This window comes from Haemaphysalis longicornis, unplaced genomic scaffold, assembly GCF_048455015.1.
Source record: "Haemaphysalis longicornis isolate Haplotype H1 unplaced genomic scaffold, Haemaphysalis longicornis Haplotype H1 scaffold_8, whole genome shotgun sequence".
NCBI classification, from domain to species: domain Eukaryota; kingdom Metazoa; phylum Arthropoda; class Arachnida; order Ixodida; family Ixodidae; genus Haemaphysalis; species Haemaphysalis longicornis.
The window spans coordinates 130244463-130270097 of NW_027526445.1; the positions used below are offsets into that span (position 1 = coordinate 130244463).

A 25635-nucleotide genomic window follows, 5' to 3' on the forward strand; every position below is an offset into this window, starting at 1 on the left:
GTCGCGCGCCGAATGGCCGTTCAAATGCAGGACGGACAATGTGACGTCACGGTTTTGTGGCCGCAAGAACTGTTGGGGCCAACGTCAAACAAAAAAATTCCCTCGCACTTCCCCGAGGGGGAGAGTGTGTAAGTGCGAATGCACGGTTGTTGATTGCGCGATTACGGTGGATATCGTGATCTTAATGAGTAGTCGAGAGATTACACACACGCACACAACTACAAAGAAAGATATTTCACTCGTTATTGCTGGTACCGTTGCCCGGTCCGCCATCATCGTTATCGAGATGCAGGACCAGCGACCGCTCTCGACGACGGCGCGCGCTCGACTAATACCCTCCCGCGCCACGCGGCCGCTACACGAGCGCCCTCACGCGTCGGAATGCGGAGCGCCCGCTACGCGAGCGAGAATTCTCCCGCCCGAAGTGGAGAGGAGGTGCCCAACACCCGCAGTCACTGAGCGGAGAGAGGAGGAGGAGAGTAGCGCCCGCCGTTACGGCGAGGGCTACACGAGCGCCCTCACGCGTCGGAATGCGGAGCGCCCGCTACGCGAGCGAGAGCTCTCCCGCCCGAAGTGGATAGGAGGCGCCCAACACCCGCAGTCACTGAGCGGAGAGAGGAGGAGGAGAGTAGCGCGCGCCCATCTCCCCCCGTTGCTAGGGAAGACGAGGAGCGCGCGCACCCGCAGTTGTTGCTATGCGGACGACGGCGGCGCACGATTCAGGCTCGCTTAAGAAGTGCATTCGCACTTAAAATCCGGGACGTCAGGGACGTTTGCCGCATCATCTGCTACGATTGCACATGGTCCGCACTCGCCCGCGCAGTCGACATGTCTGAATCGTCAGACTCGGATGGGTCGCTGCTACCCGACAGACACAGACGGACGGACGGACGGACGGACGGACGGACGGACGGACGGACGGAACAACTTCATTTGGCCACAGATGAGGAGATTAGGCCGGCGACGTCTTCGCCGTCGTCCGTCTTTTAATATCGCCGAGGCTCGAACCGGCGTAGACCGTGCTAGCAACAGTACCCACCAATAGGTTAGTGTAAATCAATGAAGCTCCCTTTAAAGGGGCTTGGTGTACGTCGTTTCGTAGGGATACACGCGGTCTTATGGACGTACTTATTAAAAGGAGCCGTTGCCTTCACATTTTGGATACGAGATTCTTTAAAAGAATGTCTTCGCAGCCTAGGGTTCGCAAATTACTAAATCCCTCTTCAGGGGTTCCTGGCTTGATGTGAGAAGCATTTCGGGGTGTTTAATATTAATTTTTTTTACGACCTCATTCCTTCTTTGGAATCAGACTCCCCAACGGCAGCAGCCAAATATGGCTGCGACTTAGCTCAGCTAATCCTGCATACGCAAAGCGAATGCTTGGCTTAGCCTGGCTTAGTCTTCGTTTCACTTAATTCGTGGGTACAACCAGCGCGAACTTAGGCGAAGACACACCAAGTTGAACACAAGGACAGCGGCTGGTCTTCCTACAGTTTAATATCAAGCAGGGTGAATCTACACATACAACACAAGATAATAAAAAGCACTGCGCATGATCGAACCAAGTTTGCAAAATCAACCTCGAGGACGCAACTCGATAAACACCGCTACTATCAAGGCCCACGCAGACGGGCAATCAATCACTTGACAAGCCTTTGATTTAGCTGTAATAATACTATTCGTCCAAAGCCTGCCTTTGTCGACGATAGTGGTCCCGCTTTTGCCGTGTTCCGAGCCGAACGGCTCGCTCTTCCTCGGTCTCCGGCGGTAGCTTCGCGCTCTTGGCATTCCGGACCCTCTCCAGTGAAGCAGCTCGCTGGGCGAAATCCGCGGGGGGATCAGATGCCGGTTGCCGACGATGGCTCGAAGCCTCCAGCTCCCGCTCAACGCTTAGAGAAGACGGGGCGGCCTCGCTCTCATCCATGGCCAAGCTCACGTGCGCGCGGCAGGTCACGTGGTTCAGCGAAGAGCGCATGCGCCAAGCCGGCAGCGGCGGCGGCGGCGAACGCGCCCTCGGCAGAGTTCAGCCCGGCGAGTCACGCTATGCGTTGTCAAGGGCCCGGCGCATCTTCGGTCAAATGAAGGTCAAATTCTCCGCCACGGCGAAGCTACTCGACGAGAATAGTAAAGCTTTCCTTTAAATGTCTTCCGAGCGGCGCATGCGCGCGTAGTAGTAAAGCTGGTCTTAAGGAGGCTCGGTGTTCAAAGAGCGGCTCGCGCATTTAACGGACATTTACTACTGCTTAGTTTTCAAGCGAAGCTTGAAGTAACTATCTTGAACGTGCGATGTGCGCATGCTAAACGCCATACACCTTAAAAGCCCTTAAAAGCCCACCTTAAGCAGCCCTGATGGTGATGATGATGACCTGAATTCACGTTCGCAGGTCTATGGGCAGTCCACGGGCGATACGCGTTCGGCCGAAGAGCAGGCGGTTAGGCGGGCACGCGCTAGTGAGCGTAATCGTGAGCGTTCTCGTAACAGAATGAAACTTTCCTTTCCTTACCGAGAAATTCAATACGCGAAGCTTGGTGGTGAACGCGCAATGCACAACGACACCTGGGGCTGAACTTCATTCAACCATCTTATAAGCATATACAATAAGTACCAACATTAAACGTAGATGTACTTATCAGGTGCGTTGGATGAAGCTCAGCCTCAGTTTCGGTTGTGCATTGCGTGTTCACCACCAGTGTTCGTGTGTTTTACCTTCGTTTCTGACAGGTGCTGAATGTGCTAACATTTTGTCGCCGAACGTTCCGGCGGATGAACACACGCGGTTCGTACTTGCCTCAGGACTAGCCGGGTGTTTTTTACTGGTTATTAGTTAATCGTTGGGCTGGACATCCCTGCGAGCGTGCGCAATTAGACGCTTCCGCGGTAGAAATGTTCCCGTATACATGCCGACGTACAATGGCCGTCAGCTGTTATAGCGACTGCTTTAATGGAACTCAGAATGGCGCTCTTCCGAGTAACCCGATGCAAAGCTTAATTATCCTCTTCAAACCTAGCTTGGGCGGATTTGAACGTTAATGTAGCTGATTAAACTGAAAACTAAAGTCTGTGCTCTAAAAAATCGCGGACCATCTCCAAAAGCGTGAAACCTGGGGATTGGTGAAGCATGCAGTGTATAAGCGTATTAAAAAAAATTGTCTCTCTTGCCGCACGGCATGAGCTTAAAGGAGAAAACCTGGCGTTTGAAGACAATTTCGAAACGGAATTCGAGACGGAATTTCGAGACTGGAGGTATAAAATGTTTCTCGTCGTCTCGGCAGGTTTGTCACTTGCGCTTGGCTGGTGTCACTATGTCCTGCCTAGCCTTTACAGATAATCTGCAAAAAATCTTAGGAACACATGGGGGGAGGGGGTGGGGTCCCATTGTTCATAGGCACCTTATCATCCATAATGCGGTTTCGATGCTGAACGCTCGGCGTCTTAAGCCTTGGCGTTTTTGCCCACGGATATGAAAACGCTGGGTGGTACAGGTATACATCTTCACTGTAAAAGTGTCGTGTCTCTGAAGCACGAAGCGTTCTAGCGCGAGGCGTTGGAAAACGAGTGTCCCCGTGTGTTAGTACTGTGTTAGTACCGTGACTACATGAGACAACGACAGCCCGACACCATTAAGGGGCTTCGCCCCTAAAATCATTCAATTTCCACGGCTAATCGCACCTAAACACATCCCATGATCGCCCCAATTTTTAACAGCGAAGCTGTCAGTGGCCGTAATTCTCATGTTGCGAAAAACTCCCCGAGTGCATACCCACTCAGTGGCTAAGGCGTTGCGCTGCTGAGCACGAGGTCGCTGGTTCGATTCCCGGCCGCGGCGGCCGCTTTTCTGGCGGAGACGAAAAGCAAAAACGCCCGTGTGCACGAGATTTCGGCGCACGTTAAAGATCCCCAGGTGGTCAAAATTAATCCGTAGCCCTCCACTATACGGCGCGTCTCATCGCCTGCGTTGCGTCGGCGCGTTAAACCCTACAATCAACCATACCCACTAAAGGATATTAGCCAAGATTGGCCGAAAAAAAAAAGAAAAGAAAAAAGAACTCCAGCGTTCGCCGTAATCGTGGGAACACTTGCTCGGTGCGAGAAAGACACGTGACAGCGTACGCCACTCATTCGTTCGCCCTCGTGTCGTAGTGCGCATGCGTTCGGTACCGTAGAAGAATCCTCGCGCGCGGCAGCGCGTCTAAAAGACACCCTGTTTGGGAGAGGTCACCGCGGCCGCCGCATTCTCTAGAAGCCATTACGGATTGCTGGAGACATGGCTACGAGTGCGCCCCTTCAGCTCCCGGCGCCGCTCCCTCTAGTCGATCATGAAGGCCGGTGGAAGTCTACAATGCTGACGATGACATTGCATCCACTACCAGCCGCGAAGAAGGCGACGACCTCTTCGATGCGTATCACTACGATTACTAGCACAACTACGCAAATAAACAACGATGTGGTCGGAAATGTTCACCTACAACAGTTTCGCATTCAAGTCTTGCGCGTGAGTGCAAACTTCTCTGAATTGTATTTGTAATTCACTCTGCGGTTCCAGAAACGAGCTGGTGCGTATAGGCAAGTATTGGACACCACCCAACTCACACTTGCCGTGCCTGTTTACAAGGAAACTTGATCGTATGCATCAGACGGATTTGGGCGCCATGGCCTTGCATACGCAATTATACGCAGTTTGGGTAATGTTGAACGTTCAAAGTGGAAACCTAATCGCAGCGCGCCTAATAACCCTTCTCGTTTACTGGCGCAGGTCTTCCGGAGCTCCGGTCAGCGCCGCGGCAGACCCGCAGTCGCACCAGATGCCTTCCCAGGTAGACACGGATCAGCACCGCGGCCTAACCACTCGTACGGCCGATGAGCCGGTAAGAAAACATTACCGTGCAATGGGTCAAACCCTCCTCACAATTTTACAGTTGGCGTAGGGGGACCACAAGTTCTCCCTCTTCTAAGGCTTGACCTAGAACCACTAAATAAGGTATACGCTTAAGAGTAACGACACTGACGCATGGCGGCAGCCATTTTGGTGTTTGACACCATAATGGCCAGCTTTACGCGCCCCATTGCGGCTGACATTGACAGGCGGAATTGGTCCGGGCGCTGCTTGGCAACCATGTGAGCTGTGTTTACTTCTCGAAGATTTAGACAGCGCGCCGGTGTGATGGGGTCAGGCTCGGTTACGCTAGCGTAACTTGTTTAGTGGCTCTAGGTTACTACTTAAGCTACGCTTTTATAAGTGGCTATAGGTTACTCTATAGGCCACTGTCGTTCTCTCCCAGCGGGAAGCGATGCAGGTGTTTTCCACTTTCCCGCCGGGTTAAACAGCCCAGTACAGAGCAGCACGCCATCGCTACTCTGTCAGGTGGCGTAAAAACTCACTCTCAACGTGTCATACAGCCGCACTGCGCTCCGAAAATCACGACTTATCGAAGAGCGCGCGCGCGCCAACACAGACACACCAAAATGCCAGCGCTCATGGGTATGTCTGGGGTAAACAAATATCACGTGACGCGGTTCGACCAATGGCTGCTGTCGGCGGCATACAACAACGAAAGAAAAGAGTGCCGATACTCTGAAACGTGATATAGTGGTTCAAGCTTGACCTTTTGGTGTGTCGCTAAATATTGCTCCGTTGGAAACGTTAAAGGGGCCCTGAAAGGCGTTTTGAGCACACTAAATGAACTAGCGCAATCGTTAGATTGGGTCGTCAACGTCATCTGTGCCAAGTATTACTCTTTTACGCGCAGCGGAAAGCTCGCACTTTTGTTGCAAAGTTTGTCGCTTTTTTCTCACCCTTTCCTTCGTGTTTTTGGACGCCGCCATCTTCACATGTCTACATCATCGATTCCCAGATGTTCGTCATGAGCTAGACATCCTGCTATTGGGCGGCTTTTTAACGCACTTCCGGCAAAGAGATGAGTCGTCTGCTCAGCGTCGGCTCGCCGGCTGATCTGCCGGCGGAGTGCCGGAGTGCTTGGACATTTTACGACAAACGAAACAAGTGTAAACAAACGTTTAACCGTTTGTATTAAATGCAGCACGGCCATAACACGACATGGATATTCCCTTACCTGAGTACGTTCCGTAAAGAAAGCGTTGAAGCCCCGTGGCACTTCTTTCGTGCAATCGCAGAGAACGCCCTGAGCCGAATGCCCGGGTTTGACGCATACATTTTATTCTACTTCAAAACAATCCAGAGATGGGTTTCGAACGAACACAATGTCACAACATGCGTTGCAAGTCTGAACCGCGATTGAAAGACGATGGGTTGCCTCCTCCTGCCCGTCGTAAATTCGGCACTCACCTCGCGCGCGGTTTGCGGGGACGAACAGCAAGTCACTTAACTCCGGCGCACAAGCCGAGATGCCTTCTAGCCACGCACACTGCACATACCCCATGCGAAGTTGAGTCGTACGTCACTCGAGAAAGATAACCCAGACCATGGGAAGCACTATCCACCCGCAGAAGCACAACGTCGCATTGCATCGCGAAACAAAGACGTCCACAACGCACTCACACCATCGCCTCCTGTAATGTCAAACGCATCTCGCACTTCCCAATGGGAGTGGGTGGTACGCCTGCAGTGCCCACATGTCGCGAGGTGGGGCCCCGAGCTGAACCGGAAACACGCAACCATAACTGAGTTCTACAGTGGTTTGTGCCTTGTTGTCAAGGCAACCGATGTTTGAGATTCTCAAAGAAGTGGCGCTCGCTCCAGCGCTAGAAAGCTCAGAGCCGCGGTGGAGCATGCTTTGCCAACGTTGCCGCTCTCCACCACGCGTCGCCCCAAGCTCAACTGGTCACATGATTGAAGGGTTTTGTGCACGGGTTCTGTATCGATTTAAAATGTCTTTTTCACATGCCGCCGGCAGGAATTACGACCGCCGCAAAATAAGACCCGGCACCAGCGGGGCCACATCTGATACGGCACTTTTTGGATAAACAGTGTCGGTGCATCAAAGGGAACGAGCGCACGATCTTCCCCGTACGGCTGCGAGTTCGCCGCCGATAAAAAGTCACGTGCCACCGATAGCAACTGCACCAACAAACACCGCGAAAGGGCAAGGCGAGGCCGCCGCACACATGCGGGCAGATTTTTCGTTCGGTTTTCCAGCCTTGAGCGAAGTGCGGAATTCATGGTGTCAATAAAGCTTGCCCGTAGCAGACGACAGTAGCAGCGCAATAGCGGAAGTACGTCACCGCTGCGGAGCGCAGCATCATGGGAGGCAAAGCTCGCGCGCCGTCAACAGCGGAGAGTAAGTCGAAAGGAGGAGGAAACGCGGAGCGACGATAATGCGCGGTTTTTGATTTACGATTTCTCAGCTAATACTCATCGCTTTAACAAAATTCTTGCGGGATGAGATTGCAAATACATTGCTTTATTTTGGTACATGTACATCCATGCATCGGCGGAAGGTATTTCAGGACCCCTTTAAGGCCCAACCGCATGGGCGCTAAATCAAGCGTTCGATCCTTTAGCCTCGGCAGCATCGCGCCAACAAGAAGTCAACGGCGACTAATCGCATGAGGCGGGCGAAGTACTTTTGAAATAAATTTGCAACTGAAACTTCCAACTTTGAAGTCACACGCTTGCCTCTGTGTCGACGTGCGTTGCTAGGCTCATTTGTCTAAACTCCGCCATTTTAGTACGTGAAGGCGGAAGTATTACATGTCTCATCAAACGCGAAATGTGATTGTGGTCGGGGTCAACACGAATGTCAAGAAGGGCAACGTCATGAGCAGTGGTAACAAGGCTGACCAAGGTATACCAGCAGGCTGGCGTTGGGAAGCAAACGGTGAAACTATAGTACGAAGAAGCAAACCGAGCTTGCAAGATGCCAGGCACAAAAGTTTATACTTACGCCTTCACAACAAATCGGCGGCGTTAATAAGAGTGTGAAAGCCTACTGAACGATCACTTAATGCAGAATGAGCTGCATCTGTGAAAGCAACAGAACCTTGAAAGGAAACTTGTTAAATATAACGTACGAATGAACGAATCAATTGAGTGTCAAAAACGAAGGAGCAACTCCAATTAGAGAGGTTGTTAATATTGGTTAAAGCGAGTTTTATTGCGTGCGCACCCACAAAATAGCAAAGAATAAACCTATAAAAATTCTATCGAGTTTTGAGGGCTACCGAACGCTTACTTTTCTCTCCAAGTCGCTCACACAAGCGCGCATGCGACGCTTCGCTGTCTGGTCTGCTATAGAAAATACAAGGCCAATTGAAGGCGGAAGAAGAATCACCGAAGTTAATATAGGTACAAATTAATTAAAATTAACCAAAACTTTCATCGTCGTAAAACCAATCTGCAGAAAGAACTTTTTGCTCTGGGTGAACTACCACAGCGGTCAGCATGCACGACCACACACCTGCGAACGCTTTCTCGTCTAAAATTTGGGGGCCGCTTACTGCAGGAGCGCTATTAAAAAAATAGGCATCTAATTTACTTGGAATATTAAAACTAAATAAAATTATAAAGTGGCTATACATTATATGCTGTATATTCCCGCCCCTAGCAGCGTTGTCTTATAGCAGAGTGGTCTTGAGCCGGTGCGTTGTTTTATAATTTGCAAGTTCTAATCCTCCATAGCGCATGTTTATTTTTTTAAGTTGATTTATTTATGTTTTGGGCGATGTTTTCTGCACTGAATTCACCATTTTTGCTCTGTAACGTGGATTGCTCCACGAGCAAGTTCGCAGAACGCGTGCAGACTGACACTGACGCGCTGGCTAGTTCTCGTTGACGTAGTGTTGCCATAAGCACCGACTGCTTGCGGGCGCAGTCCCGAATCAGCTGACCCTTCGCTTGGTGCGAACACGACTCTTAAGATAGAGGCACGAGCCAGGCAAGCTCCAAAAGTGCGGGAATAATGAATCACTTTTGAGCGCTTCCGGTGACGCGGAGGTCGTTCATCCACTGCGTACGCCTCGGCTAGTGATTGTAACGATTCCAAGCCGTCCTGGGAGGCATTTTACAGCCGACAACACGGCCGAAGCGTGGTATGCCGATTACTGAGACATCGAGAATGCCCAGCCAACGATAACGTCGGATACCAAGCATGTTGTTTCGCATAACCGAAAACGAAACTGGTTTAGTTGTATAGTCTTGGACATAGTCCAATCACGTAGCACCACATATGGACGTCACTGCTTTAGTTGGTGCGGCCGCCGCAGACCGCGCATGGTAGTTTTTCTTCTTTGGCTTTATAAAATAAATACCGCCTTGTCGACCGGTTGAACGATGAAAAGTGTGTTTGAGCCAGTCTACGCAGTGCAAGCAAAAACAGGAGCTTGACAAATTCACTTCAGTGTCCCTTTAAGCAGTGTAGGAGGCATTTATTGTACTGAGAAAATTTGGGATAATATCAATATTTCTTCGAATTTTGAATGCGTTACTGGCCTGTAAAAACGCCAAAAGAGTTCTAATTTTCAAGACATTCATATCTTAGGAGGTATAAATGCGTCAGCCGCACTCTGTTGTATACAAGTTATTTACTGAGGTGATAGGCAACCCTGGAACTCTAAATACCTTGGGTACGGGAAAAATTTGCGATAGATCTCCTCAACAATAGCTTATATCGCAGTCATGCCATCAACAAAGTAATGGAAAAATTCTCCCAGTACCACAAAACCCATTACACGCACTTATGGAGTACGTTAATCTTTAATGCGAATTAGGCTAACATACCTTACAATGATAAAATACATGCATTGAGAGACGGGGACGTAGAGGAAGTTTCCAAATAGTCCTTTCATGAAGGCTACTGAAAAGCCGTATTTTTCATTGCATACTGTAAATTTTTCTCGATGATCTGAAAATTCGGTAACTATAGTTCTACTGGCCTGTGTTTTTTCTAGGAGGTTAATGCGCCATTAACTCTTTATCTTATCACTACGTTTTACCCAGCATGAGTATACAGCGCAAAAGGCGACGAATTGTTTTATTTCTGCATTAGATGGTGCTGCTAAAAAATACAAGGTAACTGTTCACACATGAGTAGCACAAAGGAGAGAGAGAGAGAGAGAGAGAGAGAGAGAGAGAGAGAGAGAGAGAGAGATGGCTACATAGATTGATAGCTAGACGGATGGATGGATGGATGGATGGATGGATGGATGGATGGATGGATGGATGGATGGATGGATGGATGGATGGATGGATGGATGGATGGATGGATGGATGGGTGGGTGGGTGGGTGGGTGGATGGATGGGTTGGATGGATGGGTGGGTTGGATGGATGGATGGATGGATGGATGGATGGATGGATGGATGGATGGATGGATGGATGGATGGGTGGGTGGAGATAGAGAGATAGATCGAGTTCGTCAATGAATGGTGGTGCTGTGGTACCAGCCTTGTGGGTGCGTCCTCTATTCCAGGATGCTCTGGTCCTTGCCGGCTGCCCGAGTGAAAAAATACACTTTATTAGACGAAATCAGTCAAGCGGCCAATGTTCAGGACCACATTGTAGCGTCCAATATTTTCAGGCCCGTGGATCAGCCGAAGCTTTTCTTCGACGCTACGCCTGCCAGTTCTCCCTCCCACCGCTCAACCAAGAAGTTAGAAAGCGGGGAAAGCGCTGGGTGTAGCTGACACTCCCACACCATGCGACTGAAAGCGCAGGGACCGTTGCAGACCGCCACTGCCAGTCGTAGTGCATTGGCCAGAATAATGAGTTATCTTAAAGTTATTAGACGACATAGTTATAAGTTATAAGACGACGATGTTATCAGATAACATTGTCGTCTGACAAAATTGGTTACCCGCCAGTCCGACAAACAGCGAGGGTTTGTACCTTTGCCGTGGAGAATGCAGGGTTCAATGACTCTGTTGAGTGCATCTACCAAGGGGGAGTGTGCAAGTTACCGAACGTGGCAGCCTCGCGCTCTCTTCGAATTCATAAAGAGACTGCGCTTCTCTCTTGGCCATCTCGGGTGGTCGTTCAGCCAAACTGATCAGGCCGAACCGTGATTCGCACGCGCCGCAGGCGTCCAGAGGGGAGGCCCTACGCCGACTCTGGAGGCAGAATCCGCGGCTGCTCGTTCTCGGCATCGTCGTGGCCGTCGTCGTCATCCTCGGCTGCTGCGTTCTGCTGCTTGCTTCCATGCCTGGCCGCGACTCCGGCCAGGACGTGTGCCGGTCGCAGAGCTGCGTGAAGTACGCGGGGCTCCTCCGCGATACGCTGAACGCGTCGGTGAATCCGTGCCACAGCTTTACGCAGTTCGTGTGCAACGGCTGGCACCGCGGCAACAAGCTGAGTCTCCCCGTGCTCGTCGTGAAGAGCGCTATCGACAGTATAACGAAACGCGACCCGGGCCAGGCGAACTTGCCTAAGGTACGTTCCGCACGGTCGTCTGCTCTTTCTTGGCCACGGTAAAACGCAGTTGCAGCAAATTGAAGCTACTGCCATTGTGTGCTCTTCTCAATACAACCGGCCTAAACAGGCTCGGTAAAAAAGCGTCAAGTAATAACACTATACCGACATTGTCGTGAGATAATGCTGTTGTTGTACGAGAGGTCATTGATCAAAACAAGGACAAAATTAGCCTGCCCTCCTCTTCTTTGTGTTCCCCTTGCCCCCTCTCTCACACTCTTTCCTCCGCTTGCCCCTCTTTTACTCGGCCTTCTCTTGAAGCTTCCTTCCGGGTCACGTGGTCTAGCCGTTGCCATAGGCCCGCTGGTAACCAACGAATATGGTCAACCCATACGTCATGCGTGTTTAAGGTGACCAATGATGGATGAACTAGGGCATGGCCAGTACCGGGGGGAGGGAGAGGAGGGAGAGAGAGGGTTGCGGAAGACGGGTGGGTGCGAGGAGACAGGTGGGGGTGGAGGGGAGGGAAATGGGGAGTGGGAGGAAGGGGATAGTTAAGGGGGGAGAGTCACGTGTCAGGATCAGGAGGAAGGTAGGTTGGACAGAGATGAAAACGGGAGAGGATAAGGGCATGAGATTAAAAGGACCCTGAAACACTTTTCAGATCTTTTTTCCAAATCTTAATGCTTGCAAAGCGTAGTCAACCAGCACATCAAGTACGGTCTTCCTTCGTTAACTCGCCGTCGTAAAATCCGCTGAAAATTTCGGGATAAGCGGAGTTTGTAGTTAAGCGAAATGCGGAAAATTTTGTAACCAGGTCACTGAAGTAACAGCCAATGCTGGGAACAAACGCTCTACTTCACAGTGGAGCTTTAAAGAGGCAGAACTGTTCGTAGGAAAAAAGAATTTTTGTTATTGCTGAAGTATGAACTGGGTGATTGATGCTCGCCTGTTTCGTGTTCGAATCTGGCCCTAGAAAAGCGTTCTCGAGCTGCTCAATGCATCGCATCAATTGTTGGTCGCCACCGCTTCATTATAACTTGTTGCGAACCAGGCGCAGCGTCTTTGTCGTTTCTGCCGCTGTAGGCACTTCTCGAGGCTCCTCTTCGTCCTCGTGATCAGCTGCATCGTCCACTGCTCTCTCAACGATGAATACGCGCCGGTCGGCTAGCATTCCAGTAACGGGAACAATGGCCTCGTACAGCGAAATTTTCCGTTCACCACCGCGTTCGCCGCGTAGTGGGAGTTAAGCGTTAGAAAGGAGACCTTATCAGCTGTCTTTAGCGGACTGCGCCTCGTGTCCTCTGCCAACATTTCGAGATATCCGCGGTACCTCGAAAAAACTTTTCGAAATAAAGGGGGGCAAATACATGGCGCCTACGGGAGGTAAATTCACGGCGAAGAAATGTTTCCATTCAACCGATATTTCGAGATATCCAAGTTCTAGTTACTGCACTTAGATTAGGGGTCCGGAAAGTACCTCACCCAAAAATTACTGCTCTATGGCCATCAAATAACTCAGAATTTTGCTCAAATGATTTTTGTCTTTCCCGGTATAAGCGTTCTTCGGCCGCTGGAATTACGTCATTACAGCGGTGTAGCGGCTATTGGCCGCCTTTCCTTCAGTTGCACAGCAATGAACGCATTCGACAGCCACGTAAAAAAAAAAAAAAAAAGCCACAAGAGCGAAGCAGAGACGGAAGGCGTATCTGCTGCGACGAGCAAATCACGCAGTGCCGCTCCGTGCTGGCAATAACTATGGCTTTCGCAGTGCTTCCAGGCGCGAAGGAAAAAGTGAAAGCGTCTATTGGAAGTGTTTCAGGGTCCCTTTAAGGAGACGGTAATAAGAATAGAAGTTCATGAAGGGCGGAACATGAAGGGCGCCACCACGACTTAACTCGTACTCCCATGGGAGTGCCGTATTTCCACTATTTTAAATCGCACCCATTTTTGCTAAAATTAGCCTTCATATTTATGTGCGCGTTACAATCGGGTTGAAAACCGAAACCGACTTCAAGGCAGCCAGCAGCATGGCAATGGACACGAACTCCTCCCTAAATCCAAATTTAAATCTGTGCGGTAGAATCAGAGTGCAGTAACGTTTTTCGAATTTTCTTTCGTAAACTTACCTGCGCGTTACAATCCGGGGTGCGTTAGAATCGTGAAAATACAGTATGTGAGGAGGAAAAGAGTGGGGAGAGAGAGAGAGAGAGAGAGAGAGAGAGAGAGAGAGAGAGAGAGAGAGAGAGAGAGAGAGAGAGAGAGAGAGAGAGAGAGAGAGAGAGAGAGAGAGAGAGAGAGAGAGAGAGGGGGGGAGGGAGGGAGGGAGGGAGGGAGGGAGGGATGCAGAATCAGCGCAGAAATTTCACCAGGCAGGACTGGTGGAAACGTCAGTGTCCATCTCCGTTATTTGCAGAGACGCAACCACATATGTGCATAGTTTTCATTACTGGTTTTTCTCAAATGCAACTATACCGAAGAAAGTTAACCAGATAGATACATGTGGTTTAACCCACCCGCTAGTAGTATTGTTTGACTTCGCTCAAGCCCATAGATCTAACTACACTCTCGTTCTTGCATTTTCTTTTCTCTAAACTTCTACCTCACATTCTTTCTGCGCTAAATTTTCACCCGTGTCATTCATTTGTTTTCTTGGGAAATACTTGAACGTGAATTTTTCATAAGGACTGTGTAATGTCGATTGATGTATTCTTTCCCGCCTCAAATGTGCGGAATGGTTCCTTTGCGCTGAATTATATTCACATCTATGTGACAAAAATCATGTGCATGGGCACTTTGCGTTTACGACGCTGTAACAGGAGCGCTTCGCAACTGCCGCCGAAAATACTTGGCAGGAAAGGTTGATCTCAAAAAGGCAAGTCAAAAACAACAATTATAGACACGGGGAAAATTTTGGGCTAAGAAATTTCAGGGTTTCGCAAGGTATGATTCGCGTATAAACAGAAACGGGGCATGGCGACGTTCGTTAGGTGCTTTCTGATGGAAGCAAAAAGGGAAAACGACCGCGTGTTCGAGATTTCGGCGCACGTTTTGATCCCCAGGTGGTCGAAATTAATCCGGAGCCCTCTACTACGGTGCACCTCATCGCCTGTGCAGCGTCAGCGCGTTAAACCCATTCAATCAATCAATCAATCAATCAATAAATCAATCAATCAATCAATCAATCAATCAATCAATCAATCAATCAATCAATCAATCAATCAATCAATCAATTCGTTAGGTGCAACCGTTACAAAAATGAGGACCTGTAGATCGAGCAGGACCGGTGTTCCTCATATCGTTTCTGCGAAGTGCACGGTCTGCATATATGCGTGCAGCCCTTTAAGACGTATGTAGGAAGTGTTTATTTCAAGCGAAGCTCCTCGCGTACCGTACATCGAAAAACTTTTGCGTCGTGTATTCGCGCCAAGAAAACAAATAAACCAAAAAAATGGCATGCATCTCCACCCCGTGGATGATGGCGAGGGTGCGGAGTACGGGGACTCCAAATGACATCAAAGTTGCGCCCCAAGTGTCATACGATTTGTGCCCCGACCGTCATTCGATTTGAGCCGTGAGCCGAATACGTCCCTCTAGATTTGGGTGGATACCCTCGCATTCTAACACTATGTGCCGCATAGTTTGTTTATTTTCCGCAGCCCACGCATACCCCATCATTTTGTGAATACTTCCCCAAGAAACTCTTAGTTCGCAAGCAACTGCTCTAGCCTCAAAAAGCAAAGCACTGCCTTTGGAATTATCGTAGAAATTTTCCTTTCTGATGTCCAATTTCTCAGCCCTGTACACCTCTAACGAAGTTTACCTTCCATTTTTTTCTCTCCATTTATTCGTTTCTGTCTGCCTTGCCTCTTTTTTAGCTACCTTGGCTGTCTTGGATTCCCCACTGTTCTTTCCATATTTCATCGTTGGCCTCATATAGTCTTCCTGTAGCCACTGCGTGTCCACACTTTCAGGTATAGGTACCTAAAAACTTCAGCTGTTCACCTACATTGATCCATTGCTATCAACCTCCTCTCAAAACATATTTTACTCTGCGCTTCTCGAACTTCAAACGACGCCCAGCCCACATCTCTCTGCACTGTTTCGTTGTTTTTCCATGCGCTCCTAAGGCCAAATGGCATACCGTCCTCTGCTTCACTTCAAGTCCTGCTAGAGCGTCTGATATTAAGCAATTCTCAAATGAGACCTAAAACCATTACTCCTTTCCACATTCCTCTCACTACTTCAGGGTGTTGCGACGATAATTGGAACACCTTAATTTTTTTTCCTGAGCGATACGCCGCTCTGTTCGCGCTCAAACTTCACACAAAGGTCGCATTTTGTGGTCTATTTTCTTTGACACCGGAAACAACAACGGTACTTACCTGTGTATTCTGAAAATAAATAAAAACGATTTTCGCCTATGGGAAAATGGCCGCTGATTTGGACGTGCGAGCCAGCGCAAGTTGATGCTGGAACGACGGAACCACCTGCAGAGTGAAACGCATGTTTGGGATTCACGTAAGGAGCCAAATGGTTCAGCAGACGATCAGAAAATGCACCTAGAAACAGACGATCAGAAAACCCGGTTTTCGGGCTCGCACGTCCAAATCGCCGCCATTTTCCCATAGGCGAAAATCGTTTTTATTTATTTTCAGAATAAACAGGTAAGTACCGTTGTTGTTCCCGGTGTCAAAGAAAATAGACCACAAAATGCGACCTTTGTGTAAAGTTTGAGCGCGAACAGAGCGGCGTATCGCTCAGGAAAATTTTTAAAGTGTTCCAATTATCGTCGCAACACACTGTATTTGTTATACCCCCACAGAGCTCTATGCCACACTGTCGCTGCGTTTCGGTTTCCCTTACCCTCGTGAGTCCTTTAGTTATCCCCTTCGTTTATCCACACTCCCAAATATTTATATTCCTTGACTGTGGGTAATTCGCCTTGCTGGATATACACTGGGTTAGTGGTAGCGTCATTGAAAACCGTTATTCCCTATTTTTCTGCGCTAAAATTTAACCCGAGGTCGGTGGCTTCCTGACCGTTAATATTTATGAGCCGTTGCATATTGATCTGGTTAGCAGCTAAAAGAACAATGTCGTCTGCGTATAACATTCCCGGGATACGCTGTTGTACCACTTCGCCTTGCAACATATGCGTCAGGATGAGCCGTAATTGACTTTCTTCTAGTTTCTAACCCTGCCATGTAAATCATAAACAGATTGGGCTCAAAGGGCATCCTTGTTTCAGTACCCGATGAGTGTTGACCTGCTGTGCGCATTGATGCCCTTCCCATGTTAGCCGCACTCTATTATCTTTATAGATCGCTATAAGGAACTATAATCTCGTCATCTAATCCCTGGAGTTTCAGCATTCTCCACAGCAGTTCTCTGTTTACGTTGTCATACGCCCTTTTATTGTCCCAGAACGTAATCCATAATGGTATATTCTGCACTTTCGCAATTTCAATACACTGTGTTATCTCGGACAAATTATCATCCAATCACCTGTCTTGTCTAAATCCATTCTGCAGTTCCCCAAGGATTCCATTTTCTTCCATCCATGCTTGAATTTCTTATTTTGTCGCCTGCATTACGAATCTATACACCACTGACGTATACTGTGAGTGGTCTGTATGAATCAATACTGGCTTTGTTTGCCTCCGCCTTTATATGTTATATTCATCCTACTTTCTGGCCAATCTTCCGGTATTTGTTTGGTTTGTGTCATCTTATCTATTGCCCTCATAAGCGATGTCCTTCTTTTAGCTTCAAGCAGGTTTATCAGCTGCATTGATATTCCGCGGGGCTCACTTCTGTTCGGGGGAAACCTTTTGCTCTGCTTTTTATCACGATAGTGTTTTAAGCCCGGCTATACAAATATTTTGGTGACGTGATATCTGTCAAGGAAGTGACGTCGCCAGAAAAAGTGCCATTGACGCGGCGGCGCCAGGTTTCGATCCCATGACTCACTGACCGCGACGGGTGGTACGTGGCGCTCTTCCCACTGCGCTACGAACCGAGACGTGCACGTGAGCATATGCTACAAACGCGCCTTATGTCTCTCCCTATGACTCATTCAGTTAGTGCGCGCCGTCTAGAAGAGGCGAAGCAAAGTAGCGCATCATGACGCTAATGAGCGCCGACAGTTGGCGCCTCGATGCCGGCGCCTTCGTGTACGGGGGATGCGCGTGAATTGAGGCCCCCCCCCCCCCCCCCCCCCCCCCCCCCCCCGGGCCCTGTTTTTTGTTTCTTGCGTGGCGGTGTCACTTCGTCTGGCGCATAGAGATATGGCGGGGTCAGGCTCGCGAACCCTTCGCACAAGAAGGAAATTCCTTCAACATTCAACTGCTCCTGTGAAGGCCCCTTTCACTTTCGTGTTTTGCAGATTCCTATGAAAGAGGGATCAACCAAATATTTTCCAATCAAGGTTGCTCAAACTTACTTCCCTTTCCGCAATAACCAGTGACGAATTGGGCTGACACCTGGCGTGTTAACATAAAAGCTAGGGAACCGCGCTTTGCTACATAATGTTGCCATTTACGAGGAGGCAGAGATAACCTGTGAGGCACGTACTGACTCCTGGCGGAACCACCGGAATCTAGGAAACCACCCATACAACACAGCGTTCCGAGCTTGTTACGATCATAGATTTGTTTGCCTCGGAGGATAGGCGAAGCCACCCAGGTAAAACGGACCTCAGTAAAAGCGCGCAAGCAAAACAGACTTGAAAATGGTCATCATCAACAGCCTACTCAGGCTCACTGCAGGGCGAAGACCTCTCCCATTGACTTCCAATGGGTCCTGTCCTGCACGGCTCCAGTCTACTGTTTGCCACTGAATTTCCCTCTTGTCAAGGCAAAATGATGCGCATGCAAAATTTCGGATGGACTTTCTGGGCGTTGCGAATTCCGTTGGCGGTGGGCGACAAAATGTGGATGGAGAACAATTTGACGGTGATTGCAGCAGTGTTTGAAATATCGCCAGGCTTCAAGTTTCAGCAGCTCGATTTCATTGTATTTTTTTCTGAAAAGGCTTACGTAGCAGCGTTCAAAATGCGCGGGATGTCCAGAGATTTCTTGCTGCGTGGGGATCCGTGGAAGCTCTATGAGGCAAACGGACACGTACATCGTGGCAGATGGAATACAGCTCCTCTCAGCGGTTATTCATCCTTGGCGAGAGGCAATAGTCTCGAATGTCTCTTTTCACACGCGTACAAATGCCTTGGTAACAAGAAAGGCAAAATCCGGTTTGCTAGTCCAGCAGTGATTTCGCATAAAACGTTTTCTTATTGGGATCGATGTCGCTCTGTCAAAAAAAGTAATGTATTTCCCCATAGACCGGTTGGTCGACCGAAAACCTCTGATAAGGTCTGTGGACACATGGCGCATGCGTGAAACCGGGCTTCCATTGTGTCAAAACAGTTGCTTCATAATCGGTAAAAAGGAATGCTTTTAGATAAGGCAATACACGCATCGATCGTGAAGGAGGAGTGCGCGAAATATCGTCGCATGGGTTCCTTCTTCGTTTGCGAGATGGGTCTTTGAAAGTTTGACGATAGATTGGACGCACTATTAGCGAAGGTTGGACGCACTATACTCGGCGACAACTTAAGAACGGCACCGGAAGTTGCCGCTGTGCCTCATCTCCGTAGCCGGATGTTTCTCCGCGCGGCGCAAGTAGGGCGTTACTTGGAATATTTTGAACATGGCGTGAGCCGTTTCCGTGATTTTTTGGACTTAATATGCTTATAAACGACTCCAGTGACGACAAACAAACTGCGCGAGACAAGGCAGACGATATCACGCATTCATGGCAAACCCCCTTCAAAACGCGCGCGCACTGACGTCACGGGTCCGGCGCTTTGGCGGAGTGATACACTAAATGAGGTGGTGCCGTTCTTGAGTTGTAACCGAGTATAGGAAGGGATGGTATTTTTTAGGCCAGTACCAAAGTTATCTTATACCCCTGCTACACTAGTCCGGACGTCATTTGAACCAAATGTCACGTGACTCAAATGCGAAGTTGTGCTGCTCCACTTGGTTTCGCAATGTCATTCGGCTCACATGACATGCGAGCCGAATGAGCACGCAGAGAGACATTTGGGCTCTCAAATGCATTTCTAGCACTCTCGCGCACAGCGTTCGAAGTCAGCATAAACAAATACATTACTGGCGCACTTAAAACAAACAAAATATTCTTAATTTTGGGGCTTTGTTTACTTCTCTTTCACTTAAATCGTGATATCGAGATGTAATAATTCCGTACGCTCAGCACCACCGCGAGTAAGACAAACCAGTGTGGTCAGACAGCACAAAAAACCACGATCGCGATTCAGAATTCAACAAAAATCGCGTCAAAGCTTGCGTTATTGATAATTTTATATTATTTCAATGCCAAAGACTGCCGCTAAATTTGATTGTTGCATTATTGTGTAAAAACAGCACTCGACAGCAGCAGCGCCATGCAGCACGGCGAGTGGTTGTTAAAGCTTCCAATTGTCATCGAAATTGCAGTGGAGCACGGCAATTTCTGAATGGTATTTGAAGCCTCTCATTTGAGTCAAATGACATTCGGCTCGAATGACATTCGGACGCAAGTGTATATACTTGAACATGCGACGAGAGTTCCTTGAGGCCACTTAATCAAAAAGCTGGCAGGATCGTTGATCCCCTTCGAAAAGAATTTCAGATGCCGAAAAGAGTTGAAAGCAGGGTGCTTTCAGTGCCAGTGTGCCCTGTAGCGAGCTATTTTATAGCAATAGTAGAGTACTACGACAAATTTACTTCATAGAATCAAAACAGCTCTCAAGAAGTACTTAAGCGATGTTGCAAGTATAGCAGCTTGCGCGGTCCGGTTTGTGCCATAACAGGCTTCGATCTCTCACCACACGTTTAACCTAACGGCACTGAATACATAACTAAATTTCAATATGTCCGCATACATAAACATTAACACTGGCGTTTCTAGCTCCACTAGTTCGTGGCTGTACCAACATTTGATCAAGCAACGATGTGAATATCCTTTTAGCGCACCATATGTAGGTTGACGAAGCCTCTACGTGCCACGGTAATTTTTGAGGCACAAATTTTAAAGAAGACGTCGTCTGTACGTTATATTGAACGAAAAGTGATTACAGTAGCGTTTAGGGATAAGATGGGACGGTTATAGATTAAGAACAGACTGGTGTAGTCGGCACCTTATACTGTAATGACAACATATGCAGGGGCTTCGACAGTTAACGGTGTGCGGACAAGTTACAACCGGTGAACCAAGTGAGCTATACGTTAGCTATGAAACGTCAAAAGAAAAGCAGAAGAAAAAACGTCGGTTTAGGGGTGTCGTAATCAAATTTCTTGATGAAGTTCGGAGGAAGATTTTTGGGAGCGATTGGAGAATGTGGTGAAAACTTCGACCTTTAACGGCCATCAGAGGGCTAACGGTGATTACAATGAGGAGTTACGAAATCTCTTCGGTGCACCTGACAGCAAACAGGTGTTTGCAGCTCAATCTGCAACAGTGCCATGGTACTTGGCTAGTAAAAGGTTTTGGAACGTCAATTTTTAACCGGGAGGCAAGGGCAGAGCGTTGGAAATGAATTGCTTGTTCAGTAAAAAAGGTTGGAGGTTAAGGCGTGATTGTATGTGAATTTTGATTTCCTTTGCTCGTCATGCCTTCTTTCAATTCGATCTATTTTTCCGAAGATCGGCCAAGACAGCGCACAGCGTGGATTGGCGCTCTACCGGAGCTGCGACGCCGTGCTCCAGGGAAAGCTCGACCAACTGGCTGCAGTCAGGCAAGACCTGCAGGACGCCGGGATAACGTGGTCCTATCGCCCGCCCAATATCGACATCCCGCACGTGATTGTGGCGACCTCACTCAAGTTGGGATGGGACGTCATATTTCGAGTCGTGGCGCTATGGCGGCGGCCTTCTCCGAAGGCATCTAGGACGGTGCTCCTGAACGCCGGCAGGACCATAATCGACATACTCAACAAGACTTTCGATTCTACGAATTTGCAAGATCGTAGAAGCTATTTCGACGTCCTTTGCAAGAGTATGCTGCCGTTGTCGATTGACGGTCTCGAAAAAATTGATGACAAGATGTTATTTGATAACGTGACCGAGGTTGAGGACGCGGCGGTCATCCCACTCAGACGGGCCTACTACAAACCCGAAGTAATACCTCCAGCCGAACGCAAAAACATCTTGGACAATTCCACACTGGGACTCTCCCCTGCCAAATGGGCAGAGACGTTTCGGAGGTCCGGCGTGAACGACATTGGATCGCCTTCGGCACTTCAGTTCCGGACGGTGAACCCTGATTACGTCGACACCTTCCTAGAGCTATGGCAAACACTTGGAAACGCCAAGATGCACCTTTTCATTTCCTGGTGTACCGTGCAGGTGAGTGATTTCTTTCGTTACGTGATTTAGAAATAGTGGCGACCATTTAATTTCGACTCGAGCGCAAATAATGTCTGTTTGCGTTGTTAGGGGCGTCAAGAAAAGCTGCCTTTTTAAAAAAAATTCCCCGCATTTCCCCGAGGGGAAGAATGTGGAAGTGCGAATGCGCACGAGTTGAATTTGCGCGGTTCGGTAATGTTCGCGAAAGAGAGATCACACACACACACACAACTACAAAGAAAGATGCATTTATTCACAGACACCTATTTGTGTTGTCGTTGTACTTGATTGCTAGAGCGGAGATCAGCTTTGAAATTTCGTGTCAGTACTCCTTTAAGCAGGTGCATTAGCCCTTCTCACGCCCGATTCTTGGCCAATCCCCCACGTGGGTATGTGCCATGTCAGCGGCCAGGCAGCGCGCGCCCATCTCCCCCCGTTGCCAAGGAAGACGAGGAGATTCCTGGCCAATCCCCCACGTGGGTATGTGCCATGTCAGCGGCCAGGCTGCGCGCGCCCATCTCCACGTGCGCGGACATCGCCGGTGGACGCAGGTTCAGGGTCGCTTAAGAAGTGCATTGCACTTAAAACGCGCTACGTTGAGACTTACATTGCTGGCGCGTTATTGCGCGTCCATAATGTACTGGTACAACATGTTGTCGACTAGACGAGTCAGAATAGGAAGGAATATATTGCAAAACGGCACTCTAGATTTGCTGCACTGAAAGGGGGTTTGGTTACCTTTTTTTGTTCTTTTCGTCGAAGCCTGAACCATTTCTGAGGTCATTTTACTTTTTGTGCGTTTTTAATGGTTGGTCCGAAGAAACTTCTTGGGCCGGTTTGTTAGAATCTGGCATATACAACTCATGCACACGCACGCGCACACACACACATACACGCACGCACACACACACAACGCACACGCGCACACGCACAGACACACAGAGACAGTCACACAGACACACACACACACACACACACACACACACACGCACACGCGTGTGCAGACAGACAGAAAGGAGTGGGCTTAACAAAAACAAAACTTGTGCCAACAATAGATTTAAAGCAATTCTTGATGGTTGACCTTGAAATTAATGTCCGTGATAAAGGCGTGGCCGTGGGAAGGTGGTTCCGGGCTCTGCTTGTTCGGGTAATGGAAGAGTCATGATAAAGATTCAGTAATGACAGTAAGAGCCATGATGATGGGAAAAGCTGGCTTTTTTAACTTTGCATTCGTTAAAACTAACTTTTCTCGCCGACTTCAAGAATAACTTGAGCCGCATTGTTTCGGTAGATCGCTGTAGGAATGAACAGAACTGGGTACCTGTCACATGAAAAAAGGGGAACCCTCCATCTGATCTTGTTCCTGCAGCAAGCGTTTTCGGAGCAGCGCGCTGTCCACTGCTAGAAACGGAGTTACGCCACACAGCTTCGATGTAGAGCTTTGGCCAGTGCTTAGGGTGCTTTGTAACGAGAGTATTACTAGGTTTATTTGTGTGTTTCCAGTGCGCTCGCCAGCTGTGCTCGCAAATGTTTCTCGGAATTGACGCCATCTCACGAGTGGCTTGCTAGAATGTGGCAGGGACGGCGTTCGAACCCAAGGGACATAACCACTACTCTACTGGGGCACCACGCAGTACGCGACGTTCCACGCACTGCAATTTAAATGAAAGGCTGCTAAAAGGATAAACAATGGCGACGAAAAAATCCCGGGCCACCTCCACTAATGTGAAACTTGGGGAGGGGCGAAGCATGCAGTGCATTCTCGGCGCCTTGGCGTTTTTGCCAACGGAAATAAAACCGTTGGGAGGTAGAGGTATACAGCTTTGCTGCAAAAGTCTTGTCTTTGAAGCACGAAGCGTTCTAGCGTGAGGCGTAAACGAGTGTCCCGGTGTTCTCATACCGTGACTACACGAGACGACGGTTACGACGACGACATGAGACGCCAACAGCCCGAGCCCCTAAGGAGCCTCGCCCCTAAAAGAGGTCTCCGCAACCCGTGGCTTCACAGCGCGTGCGTCGGAAATGATGATGATAAATTCTATAGTTCATCTCACAAGCTAGCTGCAGCACTGTGGAGGCTACATTGTTATCAATAGTGCGCCCACTGAGGGCGCCTAATCCGCCGTGAAGGGGGTCCTGAAAGGACACTCCCTTCTCCCCTCTCGGCAAGTGGCACCCCACGGCCCCGGCGCCTTTTGTCGCTTCCTTCGCGGTGAGTTAGGCGCCCTGAGGGGGACAACAATGTCGCCTCCACAGTGCTGCAGCTAGCTTGTGAGATGAACTATAGAACCGAAGGTCGCTGGAGGGGGAAGAGGGGGAATGGGGAGGGAGGTAGACGCCCACTAAATCACGCTCGCCAGGCCACTCGCAACGCCAAACTGGGCTAAGGTCACCAGGTGTTGAGGATGTTCAAGGATGTCCCGTAATGCTTCTATATCTGAATTTTGAAAAAACACTATGGTTCAGTCTATGAATATCAAAAGCGGAGCAGTGCAGAACAAGATGTTCCATGTTTGCTTCACACACAGTGTGACAGAAGGTGCATGTGCAGGGGGCAGCGGTGCCAATGCCCTTCTTCCGGACAGCAAGTGTCTGCCATTTATGGATGATATGAGCTGTAGTGGTCGTGTTGGCAAGTGCTTTGTTGATAAATATTTCTTGTGATCGGCTGAGGGGTAAATCCTTAAAGACTTGTGGAGGGGTGATGCTTTTTAATTACTCCCGGTGAAGAAACCGGAGGTAGCGTCGTACCTGCGCCATTTCGAAGTGACTGCCTGGCGGCGAGCCCGTGTAGGGGTGGTCGCAGAGGTCGGGAGATCCGAGCAGGAGAGGCTGGAGATGAACAGGTAGACCTCCAGATTGTGAGGTGGCAAGACCATGTGCCACCTCGTTACCACCCCCGCGATCCCCGACGTGTCCCGGCGACCAGGTGACCCTAGCGCCAATGTCATTCCTCTGCTTGTGCTGGAGTATCTGGCGGTTGCGTTGAGCAGTGGCGTCCTCTTTTTTTGGGGGGTCCTCAATGCTACGTAGTGCCTCAAATGAATGTGTATGTAGGACGGAAGGCCCGGTGTTGTCCCTTAGAGCTGTCCAGATAGCCAAAGTTCTGCTTGTGTAGGTGTTGCGTGGTCCAGTGTGCAGACGTAATGTCTGGCTTCTCTGGTCGAGGGTTTGTACCAGGCCAAGGCCAGACGAAATCCATCGAGAGCGGCGTCAGTAAATACTGCATTGGCGTTATGCTGATTGTGCCTATGAGAGAGGTGCTGCCTGGTTGAAGTGGCGCCATTTGCGGGAAATAAAAGACAAATAAAAGACCCCATTGTTTGAAGCTGACGTATAGAAACACGTCGCTGGGCTTGGGCTTGTGCGCTGCGTCACCCGTGATTCACCAGGAGGCACTGTCTCGTCTAAGGCTCGTATTTTGATCCTGCGGTGCAACAACGCGTCGTATAATATAAGCGCCGCCGCTGCTGCATTTCGCCATTTTCACCTTTCCAGGATCAATCGCTGGCACTATGCAATGTTCTCACCTCATAAGAATGTTAGGGATCACCTACACTGTTTAAAGAAGCCATGGAGACAAAGTACAAGTTTGTTTTATTCCAAAGATTTCGTGTTTTATAGTGTCCCCAGCGCTTGCGCGGCAGCAAATGATGCCGCATTCATGAGAAATTAACCAATTTAGGTTAAAATTTCGATTCTCCCGCCAAATCGTGTGTTTTGGTGACGTCTAATATGAAGTCATAACGGCGCGTATGCGAACGAAGGTCCACTGAGCCATTCGGCTCTGCAGCCTTGCTCGCCGTCAAACCTCCCAGGTGGCGCTAGCATACTCAGCACTCCGCCGTTGCTTTGTTTTTGACCGTATTTACACCTGGCTTACTTTTGTTACGGTAGAAAGTGATCGCTT

At 49.2% G+C, this 25635-nt stretch overlaps 1 protein-coding gene across 1 annotated transcript in view; it reads left to right on the plus strand.

Annotated features, from left to right (window-relative positions):
* Nucleotides 1-1922: 1922 nt before the first annotated feature.
* LOC144148482 (uncharacterized) overlaps nt 1923-25635 on the plus strand; it is a 32358-nt gene continuing 8645 nt past the window's right edge. Inside the window, exons 1-4 of the mRNA XM_077680016.1 lie at nt 1923-1936; nt 4755-4866; nt 10993-11340; nt 21024-21725. Of these exons, the coding sequence (XP_077536142.1) occupies nt 1923-1936; nt 4755-4866; nt 10993-11340; nt 21024-21725 (1176 nt within the window). The remainder of the gene's footprint in view (nt 1937-4754; nt 4867-10992; nt 11341-21023; nt 21726-25635) is intronic.